This window comes from Astyanax mexicanus, chromosome 9 (genome assembly GCF_023375975.1).
Source record: "Astyanax mexicanus isolate ESR-SI-001 chromosome 9, AstMex3_surface, whole genome shotgun sequence".
Classification (NCBI taxonomy): Eukaryota; Metazoa; Chordata; class Actinopteri; order Characiformes; family Acestrorhamphidae; genus Astyanax; species Astyanax mexicanus.
In genome coordinates this window covers 22,526,017-22,548,341 of record NC_064416.1, presented here as the reverse complement: position 1 = coordinate 22,548,341, position 22,325 = coordinate 22,526,017, and the positions used below count along the sequence as shown (strand labels likewise).

The window sequence follows — 22,325 nt, the reverse complement described above, 5'->3', positions numbered from 1 at the left end:
AAAATGGGGTAACAAGAGGATGTAAATTTACTTCCCCACTACCCTATAAAATGCTTTTTTAGATTGTATACCTCTTGGTGAAAGATTGTTTACTACTTTTTCCCAGTTGACACACGTTAAAAGGGGTCAAATCAGTGGATTAAAAAATGCAGGACGGTAGTTTTAACAGGCAATCCAGAACATCTGTTAGCCAGCCACTCTTGACTTTGTTTGCAGTGTTGTCACGAATAAGAAACCTGGACAGCAACGGAGTGGAGCCGTAACATCTTTAGCAACTATTCCAGGTTCTGATTGGGATCTGATGATGATTGGGTTTGAGTATGGAGGTCATGTGGTGAGCGCTTTAGTCCTGCTTTTGGTGTGAAGTGACACTGTTACAAATGATGATGTAATAATATGTTGAGTTATTGCATATGATGGTCAATCATCAAGACATCCTGCGCCCATATGTGTAGCCTCTTATTGCAGGGCTTCCAACTGGCATTTATTCAGCAGGATAATGCTTACCTATACACAAGGGAATGTCTCTATCAAGTTGCAATACCTTCTGTAATACAGCCTGTCTGGTTGTTAAGATTTATATTCAAGAATTTATTAGACAAGATGGAACGTCAGCTTTGGCAACCTATGAGTTTGCAGGATCTACAGGCCCAGCTGCAACATCTGTGCTGGCATATATGCTGCACCATTAAGCCATACAGAAACTGTATGCCTCAATATATCATCTTGTATCAAGGCCCACAGGGTACTAGAGCCTCCATTTAATTATAAAGAAATGTAGTAATATTTATTATAGTCACTCATATAGTTTTATTAGATTAGCTGGGTTTTTTTTTTCAACAAATGTAGATTGTACTTATTTTATGCTATAAGACATGAATCTGATATACACAACCCCACCCAAAAGCAAGAGAGATGTTAGCTCTTCGAAAACCCCACCTTTGGTGACCTTCACCTCAGCTGGTCATAACCGCATGTAAAACACAATGACAAATCATTATGTAGTTTCAGCTGAAAGACTTTCCCCTAAGGCCATGACTGATCGTTCTTTCAGTTCCTCATTAACTCACACACTCAAGTCCACAAATACATGTGACCCAGGGTGCAGCTCTGGGTTAAGTAATTATTTCTACAGAAATTGCTCTGGAAGCTCCACTGCTGAGGCCTTTACTGTTAAATTAGAGCAGATCTCACAAAATCTGTCCACAGGTGCTCCCCTGACGGCTGTCTTACTATCAAGCTTTCTGATTAATTTTTCTATAATTATGCACACAAAAGAGGTGAAGTGGAAGGGGATCCTGCAAACTGGTCACTTCACAGCACATGGCAATTTGGCATTTGTTAGACGTCTTAGCCTAGCTTCTAACGCTAACTATACATTAAACACTTTGAAATTACTTTAAAAAATATTAAACTAGTTTTTCATACTTTCACATACAGACTCATTTTCCTTAATTTGCAAAGTCTAAAGCAGATTCTTTCTAAAGTTATTTCCAACATACTGCTGGTGGAAATTTACAAGAACAATGGAGCACGAACAGAAGCAGCAGTTTCTTTTGTGGGGAAACATAAAAAAAAAAAAAAAAAAAAAATAAATAAATATATATATATATATATATATATATATATATATATATATATATATATATATATATATATATATATATATATATATATATTAATACACCACAGAATATGAACATGACACTGGTTAAATTAATGGGGACACATTGCTATTTTCTTTCTCACAATGTCCACATCACAATTTGCATGATCCAAGATTAAAAACTTAATTATTTAAAAAATGAATCAAAGCAAGATGTAAAAAAGACTAGCCATCCTGAGCACACTGCGTCAAATTATTAAGATAACGTGACTATGCTCAACTTAGAATCCCATTAATTCATTCTTACACTGAATATTTGTATGTGACTGGAATCACTTGAACACTCGTTTGGTGTGAGGCAGGTGGAAATTTTTAACTTTCATGCAGCAGAAAAACACACAGGAAACAAGTGACTATTTTTAAAAATATATAATGTGAATAAAATCAACATCCTGGTGTAAAATGTTTTATTTCACATTCATCACTTTTATAAACAAATAAAAAAATGGAATCTCTGGAGGACATTTTTCGAAGTTCTTCATCACGGTTCTTGATGTTGGTAGCGGTGTGGGGCCACCCTGGTGTTGTGAAATAGCCGGGTTATCGCGGACGTGTGGCATCGGCCTGATTCACAACACCAGCTGCAGCACACACACCTTACACACACTGGTCCCCTTGTCCTCTGACAGGCATCTTCTTGCTTGAGACTCTAAGCTATGAGGCCTTCAGATATTCATGTTAACAATACTTTGCAAGCTAGTGGTTAAGCAGCAGTCCACACAACCATTCCCAATTGTATCAAAGATTTCTTACAATTAAAAAAAGGAGTAAGCTTTAAGCAACAGACAAAATTCCTAATGCTAGGTTGAGGTAACGTTAATATAGAAGTGGTGAGCAATAAAGCAAGTGTAGCAGCTCCAGATGCTAGTGTTAAAAATGCAGAGCAATGCTGGGTTTGATAAACAGGGGGGCTGAGACAATGCAGCCAGGCGCGGCAAAGCCAACATGTCCATCTGTGTACGCTACAGGCATTTCTCCTTAACTCACCATCTGTTGAGAGAATCAGTGGAGTACTCCAAACACCTTCCTCCTATACTCTCTCTCAAGCACGTTTCAGTTTCTGTCTGAGACAATATGGCAGCTCTTAGCATTCCACAATGAAGGCATGTTCTTTTGCACAGCTGGCTTGTGGTCAACTGCCTTCGTTTTGATATAGTAAACAGTGACAGTTTTGTTCTGAGGAAGTTATGAATGCCTACCCCAACATGAGATATCATAGCAGTATGAACTGTAATTAAAAATTAATTAATTCCTGGTAGATTAGTCTATAGTTTAAATCTGTAAATCTTAAACTGGTCCCCAAGAACCTCTGGATGGTCCACATATTTTAGCTCTTTGATATTAGAGCAAAAATGTTGACCACTTCAAAAACCCTGGTAACCGGTTTGAGAGTCACTGTCTTATGCAATATTAAATCACATCATTTTACTCCAAAATGTTCCAGTCCAAAATAATAAAATAAATCAAATGGATGCCAAATGATAAATTGTAACTAAAAGTCTTATTATAACTAAAAATAATAAAATAAAATGGGTTTATGGTGGGAACAAAAGCAAAGCAAACATATGGTGAACAAAAGTTTGAGATTTTTTTTTATTTCAAAACGATGAAAAAGAAATACAAATATAAATTCACACAAGGGGGTTGCAAAGCATGGAGAAACAAGAAGTGGATGGGGTATGGGAACAGTTGGAGAAGCAGGAGGGAAAGAACAATCTTTCTCTCTCTTGCTCAGTTCATCAAGACCTCCATCTGCACCAGTCTGGCGTTGGTGTCTCCTGCCATGCGGTATGGGATCATCCCAGCAAAGGTGATCAGTGCCCGGGCCTGGCTGCGCAGTAGCTGTGCATACAAATGCAGAACACAGAGAATCACACACAAACATCAGAGTCATGTTTCTGTGTCAATTTGGCATACATCCTGCTGTGACCTCTACTATAAGTCAACTGCACAGGAAATATAGCAAATGGCTTGTTGCCAGATAATTCAATCTAAAATGGGTTTTGGGTAACAAACAAGAGTTTAATGGCTATAAATCACTCTCTTCTGCTGCTTTAATCTATTTGCATGTGATCTAAGCTTTCCTCACCGAGTCCCGATCCTCTAGTGTGCGCTGTGGTCTGCCTGGTGTGCCGGCTGTCGCTCCTTTTAGGCGCTTGTACTGTGTGAACAAAATGTTCATGGTGGCAAGCAGCACCTCTGATAAATTGTGTCTAACCTGCAGAGAGTTGGAATAACAGTGTGAGAGATAATTGGTATCAAAATAATATTATACATTTATTACAATGTAGATGAGTTGATGTCTTTACCTCATCACTGAAGTTCCTGAATGCTGCCACCCTCTCTTCTACGCTGTCTTGGCTCAAAGGAACCAACTTCAGTCTTTCAATCACCTGACAGACATGGTCAGAAAAAAAGTATGTATTAGAATGATCCACGGTAAACTTGAGTATCTGCAGGTACGGCTATTAATTAGATACCCTCTTAATAATGAATTTGTCTGAATGCACTTTGCTTAAAATAGCCAAATAAATAACATCATGCTCAAACTGAAGTCTAGAATACTAGCCTGGAGGGATGAACACATGTAGGCGTGGGTTCCAGGGTTAGACATTCATGCATTAGTGTAGGCTAATGAATAATTTCAGATTATACTTCGTTTTTCTTCTAATACTGGCTAATATTGGACCAATACTGTTACAGAGTATCTGCTTGGCAAACCCCTCACAACAATGCATGGCTGCAGATTTGAGACAGTGATCAAAAGATATCTAAACTTACATCATATGCAAGGTCGATGTGGCCAGCGTGGTACTCATCAAAGAAGGTCATGAGGTCTAACAGCAGGTAGAAGGTACTGTCCACAGACTTCTCTCCAGCCACACCATTAGTACGGAACCTGTGGACATAACAATCCTTAATTTTAGAACCAAAATTTTCATTAATAGCATATGAAAGACCTTCTTATTCAGGTTGACTTGCAGCTTTTTAAAGTAACCATGTTACAGAAATGATTAGCTGTGGCACTGTTTTTTTCCAGTGACTTTTATTATTGGTATAGTGTGGTCGTGCCTGGAAATAGAATGAAAATCCAGTATGTCATTGGGCAATACCACAATGTGATACTACACCATATTAATCCCACACTTAAGCCTCTGTCTATTATGATCTCCATGTCTAAAATTGTAATCCAGTACAAAGAAAAGACATGGATAAATCGTGCCCTAAGGGGAAGAACCTCACCGTTCAGCGATGCCCAGCGCCATGTTCTTGAGACGTTCTTTGTTGGACTGTGGTGCACTGACCTGGGCAATTACTGGACTCAGCAACCTGTTCATCAACTCCAGCACCTTATCAGGGTTCTATCACAAGCAAGGCAGGGAGAAATGAGATGAGGTTTCTTATAACCTAAAAAAAGAGTTTCTGCTTTATCCTGCTTTATACACATCAAGCTCCTGCTCACCTTGGCTAGCTCGTACAGTTTGACGGCTTCTTCAAACAGGCCCTTGTTCTCTGCCTCTGAGGCCACTTTGGTGATGATAGCCCGCGTGTCTCCGGCAAACTTGTCAATCACGCCAGGCTGAAAGGATTCACACAGTCCCTTTTTAGAACCAGGCAGTGTTTCAGAACACATGTTTGTATTTTAAGACTTCGCCACCAAAAGAACAAAAGAACACTGTACTTTGCGAGGGCTGAAACAATAGAACAATTTTGCATTCCGTGTAAAGCTGAATGGTTACAATAATGAACGAGTGTGAGTACAATGAGTCGAAATAAAGCCACTGGGGAAGCTTTGAATAGAGGCATGATTACTGAAAGCGTTGTTTGAGCTGCTCTGCAAGTTAGATAATGCTACATAAAAGACCACAGAAGCCAGAGGCATACCTTTCTGCTTCCATCTTTTTCCAGTCTTCCCAGAAGCATGTCAAACTATAAAGAGAAAAGGGGAATCAGGGATTCAAAGAAACAGTATAATAAACAGCAATGGTTAAAGGAGCAAAACGCCTGAGCCCATTCAGTCAGCCTGCTGGCCCCACCCTACCTCACGACTCTCAATGACCAGCTCACTGACGCAGCGCATGAACATATTCTCTCCTTGGTGATCTTTCTCGTTCCTGCAATCAAGCAGAACAATGCAAAGATATAACCTTACATGTATTAAAAGTACATATAGGTTAAAATAACATTGATATAAAAACATACTGTTTTGATCATTTGGTAAAAAAACAAAACAAAACAAAAAAACAGCTTTAAAGCAGCATTAAAAAAACTATGGACTATATGGAGCCAATCCAAACACCTAAGAAGAACCTGTTCAACTGTCTGCGAATGGGTTCATCTTTTATCTTCTCAATAATCAATTAAACAATGTGGCCCCCAAAAACACTGGACTAAGTTGAATCTTGGTGTGTGAAAATAGTTTAATTATTCACGGAGATCATCAAGAGTCAGGGAGCATTCCAAAAGCAATCACAGCCGCTAATGAATTATTCATCCTTTCCCAGAGAAGGAAAGCAGTTCTCGCAGTGAAGGCAAATGACTTCCAGTTAAACCACTGGCCCTTAACACAAAAAAAGAAGAATACGACGAACTTCAACCAGAAGTTGATCTAAGGTCAGCTTCACAAGACCTCAGTTGGGCTCAGTGTGGTGGGAATACGTACCGCAAGAAGTAAAAGTACTGCAGGGCCTCTCGAGGATCTGTGGCTTCAAATTTCCGTGTGTAGAGCATGAGGAGACGGATGAAGTTTAGCCGTCGCACCATTGGAGGATCACCTGGTTCTTGACTCACTGAGAAAAAGACAATAAATCAGACAAAAATTATCTTACCCTGAAATTATAAAAAATTTACCAAGTTACATCTTTAACTGGCTTCAAATATTGTACAATCTCAAGTCTCAACGGAACCTAACCCATTGCAGGCTCTCAGAGCTAAACTGCCTTCTATTAATCTAGTATTTTAAGATAAGATTCACTAATATATAATTGAATAAGTTACCAGAGGTTAGTCACTTAGTTAGAACACGTACGACTGTATGCTCTGTCTGTATGGAGGGCTATACGTATTAGAGTATGTATTAGTGTATGTATAAAGGCTTCACTTACATAGCTGTGCGCTCTGTCCTGACGACTTGAGAAGCAGTTTGAGTTCATAGAGGACGAGAGCCACATGCACAGCGTGACTGCGCAGGCGCTCTACTCGGAACAGGAATGCCACAGCCGCTTCAAACTGTGCAGTCAGGAACAGCACCTGAAAGTAGAGGAAGGGCTGCTGGCTGGCCGAGAAATGAGACTCGCCTGTGAAGAAAACCCATCGGGAACAATTAGAACACCAAAGCCTCAGTGATGCTCTGTGAGTATGAATTATATGCCACTAACCAATCTGGCAAGCTAACACATGCGTTTTCTCCATCACACGTGAAGCCAGCCTTGGCATTTTTCAATGACTGCTCATGCAGCTGAGTACGCTAAAAAAAGTGGCAAAATGCCTGATTCTGAGTATATGAGCTGATGAGCAGATGTCCATGATTGGACAAGCACACGTGTAGATCAAAAGGAAAAGGAACTAATGTACCACCAGGCCACAGATTTCTATCTTATCTTGTACAAATTTTACATTTTCCATGTTGCTTTTCTACGTTGCTACCTACCACTAAATATAAAGCAATGAACAACACCTACATGTTAATGCAGTGAAGTGAGGGTTTGCACCTTTCAAATGCTTCTTTAAGCGAGTAATAGGTTCTGGTGCACACGTCCATGGCTATAAAGCGCTTAAATGGGCTGCTTTCTTTCCATTTGCATGAGCTGAAATAATCCCCTCTCATTTAGTCTGCGGTTCGAGCTGCCGTCTTTAAAAAGAGCAATGAAAAGAGCTGCAGCTGCTAGGAGTGCAGCAGCCCTTATCATCGAGAGAGAGTCTTTAATGTGGCCTAGTGGAGGAGCAGCAGGAGAGATAAGCCTGACTCATCAGGCAGGTGGAGAAGAATGGAGAGCAACGCCTTTTAAAATACAGCTAGAGGAAGTTTTAAGCCAGAGAGAGGGAGAGGGAGAGAGAGAGATAGAGAAAGCGAGAGAGAAGTGTAAAGAGCATAACAGACAGTAAGTGCAAAAGAAAAAGGGTGAATGAATGCGCAAGAGTATAAGAGTTAATGAGAGTTAATACACACACACACACACACATATGCACACATATATAGCGAGAAAGAGAATGCAAGATAGAGAGCAGAAAAATCAAGAGTGAGAATGAGGGAGTGTGAGGAAAAAGAGCAGGACAAAATTAGTGCAGGAGAGAGAGTGAGAGAGCAAGAGAAAAAAAATATGACAAAGAGAGTGCACTAGTAAGAAAGCAAAAGAGAGAAAGTGACTGAAAGAGAGAGAGAGAGAGAGAAAGAAAGAGACGCAAGAATGGGTGAGAGCATGAGCACGAGAGAGAAATTGCGAAAGGGAGCGTGACCGAAAGAAAGTATGGAGAGCAGTAAAGAAAGCAAAAGCAAGAATATCAACATTAAGAGAGAATGTGAGATACAGAGCTAGAAAGAAAGAACAAAAGTGTGTGCCAGAGAAAGAAAGCGTGAGAGAAAGAGCAGAAAAAAATATGCAGGAGAAAAACAGCAAAGCACAATGGTACACACTTATCTAAGTCAAACTGTGAAAAATTAATTTCCATTTTCCAAATCACTCCCTCTACAATGGGACTGAACCGATGATTTATTACCTCAATGGTCTATCTTAACCCAAGTGTTAACAGTATGCATACTGAACTCTGAAAATCTAATCTAAAATCTAAACGGTGAGCCTCACCATAGTCCTCCAGGAGCTGCTTCTGTAGCTGAGCCAGTGTGAGCCTGTCCTGCGGAGCACTGCTGCCGTCATCATCGAAACACACCTGGTTCAGCTGCAGGAGACAGAAACAGGCTTAATGCAAGAAAATAATGCACCTACACAACCACATGGGCACTCATATACACACTTGTCCACTCAGCTAGTTAGCACAAACATGCATGCAATCACTTCTCTGCAGCTCATTCACAAAAATACGACAAAGCCATAACTGAAGAGCGGATGGATTCTTACCTTCAGCCATAGGTAGTCCTCTGTCTTATCTGCCACTTCTCCGTGGTTGTCTGCGATGTCACATTTGCCGATGAGGCAGTAAACGGCACGCTTGTAAGGATCAGCGCTGTTGCGTAGTACACGTCGGTAATGCAGTCGCAGCTTATTCTCTGTAGCTGGAGCCAGACTGACAAACGAGGACCAGTGTAATTCATTTTTATATAAGAAAAGCAGAATAAAACAGGTATAATAGTTTTAGATTAATTGTTTCAATACATTCATTCATATGTTCAGTTTTTATATTTTATTTAATAGCGGCATAAATGTTTTATAAATGCAATTATATTTATAATGCAATATAATTATAATTACAAAACAATGTTCCATATTCTCTGCAGTTAATTATTATATAAAAATAATAATATTAAATTATTGAGCCTTTCCATTGAAAACCCACATATCTCAAATATGTAACTTTTTCTTAGTTTTGGGAGAAATCAGTTTCTTTTTCTTTTTTAAATAAAAAAAAGAATTAAATGGACATTATTGAGAATTATACTTCATTTATAAAAGGCTCTTGAACATATAAAATAAAATAATATACAAAAAAAAATTTAAATAATAAAGAAAATATCTGATTTCTTCCAAAAGAGAGAAAAGGCAGGTATACAGTCATTGGTTTATTTATATATATATTCATATTTTTTATGATTTAAAATATTCTGAATGTTTCTTTTTGTCCTTTCACAATTATAATGGAGTCTTTGCACATCGACATCCAGTCCTTACAGCTTACCTGTTATAAATAAAAATTGTACAGTACTGACATCACATTATAATCATTCTATACATCTTCAGTGAAACTGGTTGACAAACATTTAAAATAATGCTTTGGCATGTCTGGAACTGTACTGTCGTCTAACAAACCGACGAAAGAGACAGACAGTGCACTAAGTGTATGATCAGTTCTTAAGTGTTCTCACCGGCGGTCAGGGCTGTTCATGTACTCCTGGAACCAGGTCTTGAAGTCTCCCAGCTGGTGCTGTGCCCGATTCACCACCTGCATGGCTGCAGACAGGTCTCCACATCGCAGGCAGTAATAGATCAGAGCCCACACTGGGTGCCCCTCCACCTCCCCATCCTGCTTCCCACACACACACAGCAAACACACACAGCAGGGTTCATCTTTCGGTCTTATTGCGTTCCGTTACCCTCTTTTCAACAGCGTATGCTGAAGCACATCTGAACTAAGAGGCTTATTTGCTCATGCTGGGAGAATCCGTCGCCATGTTATCTAGAATGTGCACAGGCACACTCGAAAGCATGTGGGTTACTGTAGGGCCCTGCTAATGCAGGGCAGTGCGGTGCGTGGTGATGCAGCATTGGACGCACTACAGTCTGCTGTGCTGCGCAGTTTGGTGCAGTACCTGCATGCCTGGCAGCGGGCCGGGCAGTTTGATGTTGAGGAAGCTGTTCACCAGCTGATAAGTGCCAGGTACTCCACCCAGCTGAGCCTGGTGCAGGTTCCCGAACACAGTCACCATGGTGTAGTTCTTGTAACTGAAAAAGAGAAAAAAGGGTTAAAATGATACGAATTAGATATTCATATCTTAGTATGACATAGATCTGACACATTAATTCTGTTATCAACTTAAAGGAATTTATCGATGTAACTTCAATCATTTTTGCTGACCTCAATATTGTCTATTGTGTTTTGTTAGCAAGTAGAGGTAATTAACATACCAATGAGCTGGTATGTCGACACTATCAAGCCAAAACAGTGCACAGATATTCTTTTTTATTATATTATAATAACATTGCATCAGTGGCTTAAAATAATCTTAATAATATTTCTGGGACAATATAGCCTCCTAAAACAATCAGTTATCATGAAAGGCCTTGTCTGAAGTGCTACACAGACATGTGTTTCTTTTTTTTAATGTATTCTATTGATAAGAGACATATTCCAGCAAGTTTCATTGCTTTCCTTTCTAACCTGTTTTCCAGGAAGGTCAGGGCTTGTCGGACAAAAGCCATCTGCATCTCCACAGCAACGCGGCTTTTCAGTGTGTCTTTGGCTGGCACCAGCAGCACGTCTGTCATCTGCTTCACCATCAGCCACATGTCGGACACATTCTACAAACACAGGCGTACACAGTCACACAACTAATCCATAAACTAATCAATTTACACTTCTCTGCAAAAAATTAAAAGATATTTAATTGGACCCTAAAACACTGTTCAAAAAGGCTCAAATTTAGTCTGTGGAACATTAAGCTCTTTGGAAAACATTCTATCAAGTACGAGTCTTACCTTATCATCCAGACTATCGGCCACTGACGCACACAAATCACCAAGACTGGGCTGAACATGTCCGTTTACTATTTTCTCATTGAAGACGTAGATCTGAGGGAGAGATAGGAGAGCTCATATAGACAGTTTCATACTGAGAAGGAAGGGCTAAGACCTGGCGGTGAAGTGATGGATGATGAAAAACAGAACAAAAACAATGAACACGTTGAGAAGGTCGTCAAAAAAAACCACAAAGATGAGAAACAAGATCCCACAGGCGATATGACGGCACATGTTGACTGCGAGAGGTAATAAAAAATAAGAGATTAAAAAAAAAAAAAAAAAATATATATATATATATATATATATATATATATATATATATATATATATATATATATATAGAAAAAAAACTGAAGCAGGAGGAGGGAAAAAAGAATAGGAGAAGGAGAAAGTGTCAGCGATTATGCCTATCCCTCTTTGTGAACAGATGGCGGGAAAATTACCCATAATGCCCCTTGCAGCCAATCAATCTTTTCGATCAATTGCTGTGCTTGGCTTGCATAACATGACCTGATTTTGCCAAGTCAAGTGGTACACAGGCATCAGCAGTTAGTGGAGCAACTCTGAACTAGCTGAGCCCATCATTGAATCGTTCAGAAAAAAAAAACAGAATCAGGCATTCTTCTGATTTTTTTATATAGAAAAAACATATGGTTAAATAAAAAAAGTCTGTTTTGTCAACAAAAAAACCTTTTACATTTTATTGAAGTGGATTTATAGATTCTATAGTAATTTAAAAAACTTTATTCAAACTAAAATGCTTACTCTATGACAGAACTCGAACAACACTTCGTAGTGCCTTTACTTTTAATAGTGCAGTGCCAATAAATAAATTAAAGTGGGGCGCATGTTTTCATGTACAGCGCACTATATTCTCATTGGGATATGTATCCTAAAAAAAAAAAAAAAAAAAAAAAACACAGAGAGAGTTGGCAGATTTAGGGGGTATGTGCCTGTGCAGTCCGCTCACCTGTCTGCCATAGGCCACCTCCACACTGTCCAGAGCACTGCGTCCAGGAGCCCCGACATCACTTACGAAACTCGGCTGCATTTATTTATTAAATCAAAAAACAAACAAAACACACAAAACACATTAGTTGTCTAATGCACAGAAGGGCTATACTTTTACACAATAAGAAAGGCCTAAACTAAACCATTTGTGAATATATGGATATTTATGTACGTGTGTGTGGGAGGGGGTCTGTCGAGTACAGGAGCTTGCGTTATCACCAATTTGTTTTAATCTAAATGCAGCAAGCAATGTAGCATGAAAGCCATTGTGGAGAGCATAACCCACGCTTGACTGCACATTATTCAACAGCGTGAGTACACACACACACACGAACACACCTCCGGCCAAATGCTAGTTTATCCCTTCAAAGGAAGAAAAATCAACAAATGCCGCAGAGAAAAGCTTGGAAAGAGAATATGCAAAGAATATGCAACCTGCAGTGAAATGCGGAGTCGTTAGATGTTTGTGTGCGCACATTACACATTGTTGATGCCAGATAAAAAACTTAAATGTATTTCCATGTCTCTTATTTTCACATTTGGAACCTGACAGTTGACATGAGAATCTGAGAGTTGTTATTTACATTGTATTAAAATACGTTTTTTACTTATTATTATTATTTTTTTTTTTTACATAGACTTCCATTGCAAGTTAAGAACATTGCCTCTCTGCAAAGATGCCACTGTGGAGATGTCAGGATTTCACAACAGTAATACTATATGGAAGGAAATAGGTAAGATATTATCAAGAGAAATAGTTAAAGAGAAAATAGAAAGGAAAGGAAAAGGGAAGAAAAGAGAAAGGAAAGATATGTAGAGAAACAAAGCTGAAAACTGGGATAGGGGATGATCCTGGCATAGGAAGTGAACAGCAGGTCATACATGGAAAATTGAACTGCTACTTAATAATTAAAGAAACAAAAACCCAGAACACATACAAACAAAACACACCAAACTTGTGGCTCTCGCAGGACAATAAAATAGGGCATCACACTGAATGATTAACAGTGCATTCTCTGTCTCTGACCATTTTAAAGATAATGGCAGCCATTTTGGGGTTCACAGTTGGACAGATTGGCGATTGGTCTATTTTCTACTAATAATGGCATACATTTTTTACATTAATCACATATTTTACTGATATAAAATAAATAAATTTAACTGATATTTGAATTTTTGGCCATATCTGGGTATATCAAAATACTCGCCAATTTAAACAACTGAGAACAAATTCAGGTATTCAGACACCAATTTACAGTGGGTAGCAAATGCTGTTAAAATATATATTTTGGTAAAACATAAATATTTCCCTTAAATACAATTTAAATTAACTGTCAAATCTAAATATATTTCCTAAAAACGTCTTAATCATCAAAAGAAGTACAACAATGAATTAAAAAATGTTTATTGTTCAAAGGTTTCAAAGAAGTAAAAATTGGCACAGATGAAGACAGCGACAATAGCGCCTTTGTCATGTAAAACTTTGCAACAAAATGTACTTTACAAGTCAATGTCATTTTGGAACATTTCTACTGATGCATTAATTGTAAAATATGTGGAATTTCAATTTATTTTTTTCGTCAAATTGACACAATGTACTAACCTACAACAATGCAATTTGTCTTTTTTTTTTTTTTTTTACCGTATATTCACATATTCAAAAACTTCGCTTCTATCAATGCAACAGATTTTCATTAATAAAGCTGACCCGGATTTAGAATAAAGTCACAGTTTCCTTTGCGTTTGCTAATGGGATTGATTATATATACACCAAATCAGTACTGTGAAAAATGATTTATGAGTTGAATTCCTTGTGATGCAGTCGACATGGTTACTATAGGAGGTCACTTACAATTTGCACACTCTTCATTCACGCTCCATCACGTGGACTTATGCATGTTTTAATGTAGGGAAGATTCAGGCCACAAATAGCCAGGGGCTGCATACATAATACTAGGCCACATATTGTATGTACATACATATAGAAGCATACATGTGCTCCTGGATTCTTTCTAGCACCAAGCCACAACTAGGAGCTATTGCATTGAGTTTTATTTCCTGCTGGAATTATATCCACATGCGTGTGTGTGTGTGGATGTGTAAGTTCTATATATGTGTATGTGTGTGTGTGTGTGTATGCAAAAATGTGTGTTTGCAGACCTCTACATCCTGGCTGAAGTCCAATGCATCCTCTCCTGCTCCCAGCAGGGTGTGTAGCACTCTCTGCTTCACCTGCTCCCACTGCACCAACATAGACTCGCGGTGGTACTCTTCCGCCAGCAGGAATGTCTGAGAGTGAGAGAGTGAGGAGCGAGTGAGAGAGTGAGAGGGCGAGGGAGGCAGAAAGATGAGATAGGGAGCCAGAAGGAGGGAGGGAGGTAGAGAGAGATTTGGAGAGACAGAGAAAGAACATGCATGAAGGAGAACAGTATGAGAGACTCAAAAGCCCCTTTGAATAAATAGGTTATCCACCATGTGACGAATTAAAAATAGCTTGCAGAGGGAGCGGCCTGGACCTGTGAGTTTGCAGTGTACAATAAATACTAACAACCATCACATTACCGTCTCCTTTTTCATCCAGGCCATGCCCTCCAGAGCAAGAGACAAAGCATCTTAAAGCATCAATCTGGGTCTGCACCTCTAAAGCCTGATGGTGTAGATGCCTGTCTATGGGAAGTGTGCCACTAACTGGGTCTGCCTTCACGCCTGCTACAGATTTAGCCCAGGCCCTGATTGAATCCTTAGACCTTTTGTCTATTTTACTTGCTCCCGAAGGATCAACGCGTGATAATTGCGAGTGTTCTAATTAAAACGGCTTCTGAACTGCGAAGTAAATGATGTTGAAGTAGAGAGCTAGCGGGCGGGGGGAGGAGATAACATCAGCCAGCAAGGTGAAGCGTTACCACCAAGTTAAGAAGGAAACGCTCTGGCAAATCTGAGTGTATCTATAGCAGAACGGTTCTTCTTTAATTTTTTAATTAAAACTGCACTCATGTATATCAATGCTGCAGCTCTAATATATCTAAATTGTTGAACTAAAACTAAAGGTGGAAGGATCTAAACGTGTCAGTCTACATTTATAGGTAATATTCTGGACCATTCCCACTATTATGAGGCAACAGATAAGTCAGAAAAACAGATTTGACAGCACTGCTGTGTTGCAGAGAGGTAGCATTGGTCTTAAGACTGCCCTCTGCTTTTTGCTTTCCTCTGGCTGTGCTCCACCCCTCCCAAATCAGAGGACTGAATAGATTAAGTAGAGACACAGAGGGGATATTGACCCTGATATTGGCAGAGGTCTGAGTGGGGGATAATGGCAGGCAGGCGCTTCCTATTTTTACCTCTGATAGCCGCTGAGGAGGAAATATGGGTAGAAGAGGCAATGACCTAAAATCAGCCATGCCGTAAAGACTTCTCTAGAACTGAGAAAGATAGTGAAGACTTTATTTACCCAGAAGAAGACACTACACATATTCGGTGGGGTTAGATAAGACAAGAAATATGACAAAAATTTAAAAATATATATATACATAATAATAATAAAAAAGCACGTTTAATAAGATGACTGGCAATTACATTAAAAGATGGCCAAATAGGTTAATAGTGCAGTGAAGTCACAAACTTACCCTGCGTCGAGACTCCTCGATGGCGGACAGCAGAGCATTGTCTCTCTCGTTCTTCAGAAAGCCCTGGAACAAGAGACACGGCCTGGAGGTTAAATGCACTGCAACCTACTTTTCCCTCTCCGCAAGCAGAGCACACGCCCTCTCTGTCTCTCTCTTTTTCTCTCTCTCTGCTTCCCTCGCCCTTCATCCTCCAGGGCGAGAGCGCCACAGGCCAGAGATGGAGAATTGCCATCATTATCATGATCACTTCTAAAAATGAGCTTAGAATCGACCCTGCACCACACTGCAATTCCATTCCTCCAAAACGGTGGCGCCACACTAGCCTCGGCCACTTTGGCACAGCTTCAGTTAAATTCAAGAAGATTCTAAAAGAATTGCGCACTTTAAACAAGCCGCACTTGTGCAAATACATATACGCATTAGCATATATGCAGAGCCACCCACTGGGCTACTGGCTCCTAATTGATGCCTTTACCACAAAGCTTTACCACAAGGCCTTATCACAAAGCTTTGACTAGAGAGATTCAAAAGGAACAAAAGATCTTTCTCAACCAATATTAAAACACTGGTAGAACACCTAACTCCACGTTGCCTTAGTTGTATCTTCAGGAGTTAAAGAGGGACGCTTTTGCCCAGAAGACACAGATTTTTAAAATGGGATGTCATCTAAATAAGCGAGAGCAGATGGACTGGAAGATAGCTGAAATTCATTAAACATTTTTTATTAAAAAACTTGACTGTAAGGAACACACTGTGCATCTTAAACCTAAAACGTATAGTGAACATACGAAGGCAGGCGGCCGAACATACGTGCACGCACATTTGCTTGCTTGCTCATTTCACAAGAGCACAGAGCAGTAAAAACCCGTCTGCAGCGCCTGAAGATAGGAAGGGGGAGGAAAAAAAAAGACATTTTTGCAGACAAAATGAGCACATTCACTCTGTGAGCGGAGCCACACACTGACACAAGAAAGCCATCTGCAACATGCAGCAGCACAGTGGGGGTTGGGGGAGAAGGCAATGGTACACATATCTGAGGGCCGTTGGCAGTGGTCAGTTTGGAGGTTAAAATAAAGGGAGTCAGTCCGAATGCAGATGGGTGGGGTTAAATGGCGAAGCATTCATATACGGCCAATGCCACGCGCCTTTTGGACCCCTTGCAAAGCTCTCAGCAGGTATTCACCGCACCCACCGAGGATCAGGGATGTTACACACAATCATGTGCCATCCCTTGTGTCTTTTCATGGTCTAAGTCATTTAGGCCACTGCCTCATTTAAAAATTTATTTTTTATATATATTTTAACATATTTTTATCTATAGCTTCAACAATACTTAGAACCGCTTCTCAATCTCCATTGCATATGTTTTTTCTCGAAATAACGTTCTACAAAGATCTGGCTGCGCAAAAAAGATGTTAAACGTATAAAGAATTCATTCATCCATTCATTCCCTCTGCTCCTCTATCTTCAGTACCAGGCTAAAGCCCATCTTTCCCCTCCCCCCCTCTTCCATACCCTGTTCCATACTTCTTCATCCACCAGCCCCCTCCCCCCGAAGGCTCAAAACCTCAAACCCCCATAGCCCGCCCATGCCTCAGATGCCCCTGTGACGGACAGCTGCAAATGAGGATTGATTTATTGTGAATTGGGGAACATGCAGACTAAATGACATGTATGAATGAAGGCGTGATAGGGAGCTGATGGGGGAGGTGGGGGCTCTGGAGGTCTTGCACAGAGACCTTCTCTTCTTGAGGACCACAACTGAAAGCAACTTTTCCATCTTTTATACTCAAAGGAAATGTCAAATAAAATTGAAAAGTGACCCAGTGCTGATTTTACGCTGGTTTTACCAGTGTTCATTTCTTGCTCAGTCATTGTGGCCCTGTCCTCCAAGCAGGGCCAAAAGAGGCACTAGCGCCACCCACTGGCAACAAGTTTCCTGTATTACAGAACAGGTTCTACCCAGTCTGAAAGCCTAAAGCCTTTTTTCTGTCATTCTTTCTTCCTTGCATTTTTTTATATATATTGCAGCCTTTGGTAAAGCTTCGGAAGATCAGCTCGCTCCTCACAAGGAACTACAGAAACTATACAGATTACATATATTTCTCCTTCGATCTACACACTACACTGAAAATATCATGTTTTAAATTGCTACGGTGTTGTGATTTATTCGGACTCTGTCGCAACATACATTAACGCCTTCATATTTCTGCTTGCATTTAGGTGAAAATATACATTCATCATTAACCATGAGAAAATCTATCTATGTGGCACACAAAGAGAGCAGTTCACACCCAGGCAGCCATGCACTCGTACAGAGCCCTGCACGTAGGTGGGGAAGAAAAAAGGGTGTAGTAACCCACAAGAGAAGCATTAAATTTCTATATGAAACCCTGCACTGGGCATAGCTCATCATCATTTAAAGAGTTCATACATGTTCCACAATCTGACATGATACTACTACTACTACACACACAGGACAAGAGTGCCGGTGGTCCACAGCACATACGAATTGCACACACATTTTAAGACTTATATTTTAAGAATTATATTGAACCATTAAAGACTTTCTGTAGTGGTATCATGCTATATACACACAGTCAAACATATAACAAAACATATTTTACCCCATAAGGATCCAAAAGAAGAGCAGTTTGCTGGAGAAATGAACAATACACTGAAACACTACTATGATATACTTACCCACAGTCAAATTCCATACCTGTGCTATGGCAGCAGAATTTAACTTAATAGTTCTTTTTATTTTGAGGAAGACCTCCCTGCCTATCGCCACTACCTCTCTGCTTTCACTTCTGAACAATGAACAGGAGAGGAACCCCACCCTAATGCCACCACTTCCTGTATGGCGAATAAGCCTTCACCATCATGACCATCATCTTCATCATTTAAATCATCTATCCCCTGATCTATAGAGAACACGATTATAAGACAGAATGGAAGTTCTGCGTATGCATGCTTTGTCAGACATCTGCGCTGCATGTGTAACTGTCCTCACCTGCCCTGAACATTTGCATAAGTATATGTATAATCAGACCATGCATGCGTGTGTGTATACGTGGGTGGGTGTGTGCGAGTGTGGGTGATACTTACTCATGCCAGGGCTCAACCTGTCAGCGCAGAAGTGCAGTTAGGCTCAGGTAGCCAGGAGAGGCGCTTGCAGCGGCTCTCCTCCTGACTTGCCTTGCCTTGACTCGCCTCAGGAAGTGGGCCAGCGCCATTCGAGGGCGTTTTCTGACCTCGCTCACTCTGTGCCGGCCCACGCTCTAGCTTGCCACACATACCCTCCCACCCCATGCCGGCTGAGTGGTCTGAACCCAGATATGTGCCACGAGCAGGGCTCTTGTGGGCTGCTTTATTGTCGGAGGAGGAGCGTACCAAGTCAGCGCTCAGACGAGGGGGGGGCCTGAGGAGGAGCGATTATTCAACCTCAGCCGTCTAGCGCTCTCCATCACCCATCCACCCCCTCCTCCCCTGTACCCTCTTTCCTTCTCTTCCCTCTTCCCACTCCCCTCCAGCATCCCTGCCGTCCTCCTCTTTCAGTCTCACTCATTTCTTCCTTTTTTATACATCTCTGCATCCTTCCTTTCCAACCCCCCCTCACCACCACCGCCACCCCTACCCTAGTGCAATGCAATTATGGTAATGGATTTTTTTTCTCCCTCTCCTGATGGCTTCCGACATCCTGTCCAGAAATTGGGCTAATAATCCTCTTAAGAGTCATGTTTAGTTAATGAGAAGAGTGCAGTGGCTTTCGGAGCAGCAGGGCTCGCCAGGGCACACACAACCACATGTGCAGCAATTTCACCCTCTGTGCTGGAGCGCCTGCATTTATCACTGTGTGCAACCAGACAACAGGGGCTGCTCTCAGGGAGAGTGAGAGAGAAAGAGACCAGGAGAGAACCGCGAGAGAGAGTGTGAGAGAGATAGTGTGTAAGTAAGAGTGTCTGTGTGTGTGTGTGTGAGAGAGAGAGAGAGAGAGAGAGAGAGAAGGGGGGAGAGTAGGAGAGATGGGGAAAAAAAGAGAGTAAAACTGAAAGAAGAGATGGTACGATTCTTAGTCCGCCATCTTAGTCCACTATAGTGGCATATTTCGCCATACTTCCACTACTCATTTCTGTCCATCAATTTCTGTTGCTTATTCCATCCTCAACCACCCCTCTGTTCCAGCTCACTATAGATTTGCCTTCTCTCAATCAGTCCACACCTTTCTTCCTCCTTTTTTGTCTCCCTATAAAACCCACTACACATTGTAGTACGCTGTATATCACACATACACTTCACTGATATACAGATATATCAATACATATTATCTTGTTTCTCATACACATCGAATTTACCAGAATACTCTCGCGCACATATACACACACACACACACGGAAAGACAGGAGCGGCTACGCCTCATCAGCAGCGTGCGTTTCCTTTGTCTTCAGACAAGCTTCAGACACCTCAGCAGCCTTAAAGAGCAGCACCCAGCGCAATAACCCGTATACGTATAGATACCAATTGATTAATCTATCAAGCAGGCATACTACACACATACACATACACGCTTATCTCAGATCTGAAGAAGGGCGCATGTGAAAGGTCTCGTACTTACTATACTATACTATTTCATGTAGAAGGAGCAGAATTGACTATAGTGATATTAGATGTAAATCATGTTATTTATGTATTTAAACAGACACACAAATTAAATCCTTATTCAGTATTACATAGAAAAGATACACAATATTTTGCACTTAGGTTAGGTTCACTGAGAAATACTACTGATGAATTCAAGCCACAGTACATCTTTAACCAGAAAAAATCCAGAGTGAGATGGAAAGAGAGAGACTGAGAGAGAGAAAAAGAGAGAGAGAGAGAGAGAGAGAGAGAGAGAGAGAGCTTCACTGCCAGGCACTAAGTGCACTTCCAGTAAGAGGAACACTCTGGCAGGCCCTACCACAGAAAAAAATCTAGGCTGAGGAAGGAGGGTGGTGCAAGCATGAGTGAAGGGGGTTGGGGGGTACTATGCCTTCAGGATATGATACGAAACCATAAAAGAATCAATAAGCTAATCTGATGAATCAACACAAATCCATTGTATTCCATATAACATGATTTATAATGTACAGACACATGAGCAATAACAGACAGAAATTTTGGGAGCCTCCAATGTTTTACGTTTATACATTTACACAAAAGAAACTCAGGTATTGAACACTGCTACTGCTAGGCGATTTACAGGACACAGCTGTTACACAGTGTTACACAGACTATTTTGGAGAATATATTGGCAGAAAATGCCCCAAAAAAATATAAAGCAGTCTAATGATAGGATTTTTTAAGCAGTGGTGGCAGGCCAGCCCTACACCCTGATCCACATATTTTTAAACTGTAGTTTTAAACTGTAGTTAATATATAAAAAGCAAAAGAAAATGACATTTTTAATTACATTAATTTATTAAATAGTGAAAAAGTAGCAAAAAAAAACTTTTGGTTTTGGTTTTGACCAAAACTTAATTTCAATGTATATAAAAAAAAAATTCAAAATAATAATATGAAACAGATGCAGAGGCTAATCTTTTTCGTGGCACCTTTATACATTCAACAGTCCCTTCCTTGCCTGGGTTTAAGCCTGCACCACCAGCCTAAGTCTACATCTAAGCAAAGCCTCTATGCTTTCCTATTGTATGATGATCAGGATTGAAGGTAGAAGACTGACACTTCAGAAATTGTTAGAGATGTAATTATTCAGCCACTTGTGATGAAAATGTGCTTCAAAAGCAGAGACAGAAAACTAGGCCATATGCTAAATACTACACACTGGCTGTAAGGCAACACCTGAAAACAAATCAAGTCTATCAAATAAATTAAATTATCCAGACGCATGACCTCATGCTCTCTATGTAGTCACTACTGTGTCATCGCATGACTAACTTTGATTTCCAGGTAATGGGCTTCTATTTGGTTTCTGGGCACCGCCCTTCTGATAGAGCTGAAATTGAAATTGTCCAAATGTGATGATGTACAGAAGCAGAGATTTTTTGTTTTTAATGTTAACCATGGCCTAATTAAAAAATTACAAACGTTGCTCAGAAGCAGTAAAAGGGGGAACAAAAAAGTTTTAGGCTAAACCTAAGCCAAAATAATTGTCACAATAGTTACATTATACACTTATTGTAAAATATCTTAATAATACCTCAGCATTTTTTGCTGACCTCAACATTGCCCATTGAATTTACTTAGTGAAAAGAACCCATTAATCTGAATGATTCACTATGCTGACTTTTTTGTAAACCGCAGTGTTATTTTGCTTGTGTTTCATTTATTAAGGTTAATTAAATATTTTCAAATTGAAAAGTTTAAATATTTTTAATCCTTCAAAATGAATTTATCTTTTAATGTAATGTGTGAATGTATTAGCAAGCTATTTTCTTGTCATAAAAGTGTCTTGAAAGGTTTGTAAAGCAGAATAATAACAATATCGTAACAATATTGTAATTATTTATAGGATTGTAATTACATTGTCCAAAAATGTGTTTGGTACTAGTAAAGAATAGTAATAGAAAATGACTGTTCTGTTCACAGTGCTAAGAAAAAGCTATGCTA

General features: G+C 40.0%; 1 protein-coding gene across 3 annotated transcripts in view; it reads right to left on the bottom strand.

Annotated features, from left to right (window-relative positions):
* Positions 1–2,056: 2,056 nt before the first annotated feature.
* The window catches only part of nup93 (nucleoporin 93), a 28,856-nt gene continuing 8,587 nt past the window's right edge, over positions 2,057–22,325 (bottom strand). The window contains exons 1-20 of one of the 3 annotated variants that reach the window (XM_015605797.3): positions 18,825–19,030; positions 15,714–15,776; positions 14,248–14,376; positions 12,047–12,121; positions 11,035–11,127; positions 10,718–10,857; positions 10,149–10,281; positions 9,705–9,865; positions 8,743–8,908; positions 8,470–8,563; positions 6,772–6,963; positions 6,330–6,456; positions 5,709–5,781; positions 5,552–5,596; positions 5,130–5,246; positions 4,910–5,028; positions 4,448–4,565; positions 3,976–4,059; positions 3,756–3,884; positions 2,057–3,508 (exon numbers count right to left, since the gene is read on the bottom strand). In XM_015605797.3, coding sequence (XP_015461283.1) covers positions 3,398–3,508; positions 3,756–3,884; positions 3,976–4,059; positions 4,448–4,565; positions 4,910–5,028; positions 5,130–5,246; positions 5,552–5,596; positions 5,709–5,781; positions 6,330–6,456; positions 6,772–6,963; positions 8,470–8,563; positions 8,743–8,908; positions 9,705–9,865; positions 10,149–10,281; positions 10,718–10,857; positions 11,035–11,127; positions 12,047–12,121; positions 14,248–14,340 — 2,070 coding nt within the window. In that variant the 5' untranslated portion in view covers positions 14,341–14,376; positions 15,714–15,776; positions 18,825–19,030 and the 3' untranslated portion in view covers positions 2,057–3,397. Of the gene's footprint in view, positions 3,509–3,755; positions 3,885–3,975; positions 4,060–4,447; positions 4,566–4,909; positions 5,029–5,129; positions 5,247–5,551; positions 5,597–5,708; positions 5,782–6,329; positions 6,457–6,771; positions 6,964–8,469; positions 8,564–8,742; positions 8,909–9,704; positions 9,866–10,148; positions 10,282–10,717; positions 10,858–11,034; positions 11,128–12,046; positions 12,122–14,247; positions 14,377–15,713; positions 15,777–18,824; positions 19,031–22,325 lie in introns of those variants that run through there. The other 2 variants (XM_015605796.3, XM_007249199.4) reach the window with 2 other exon arrangements.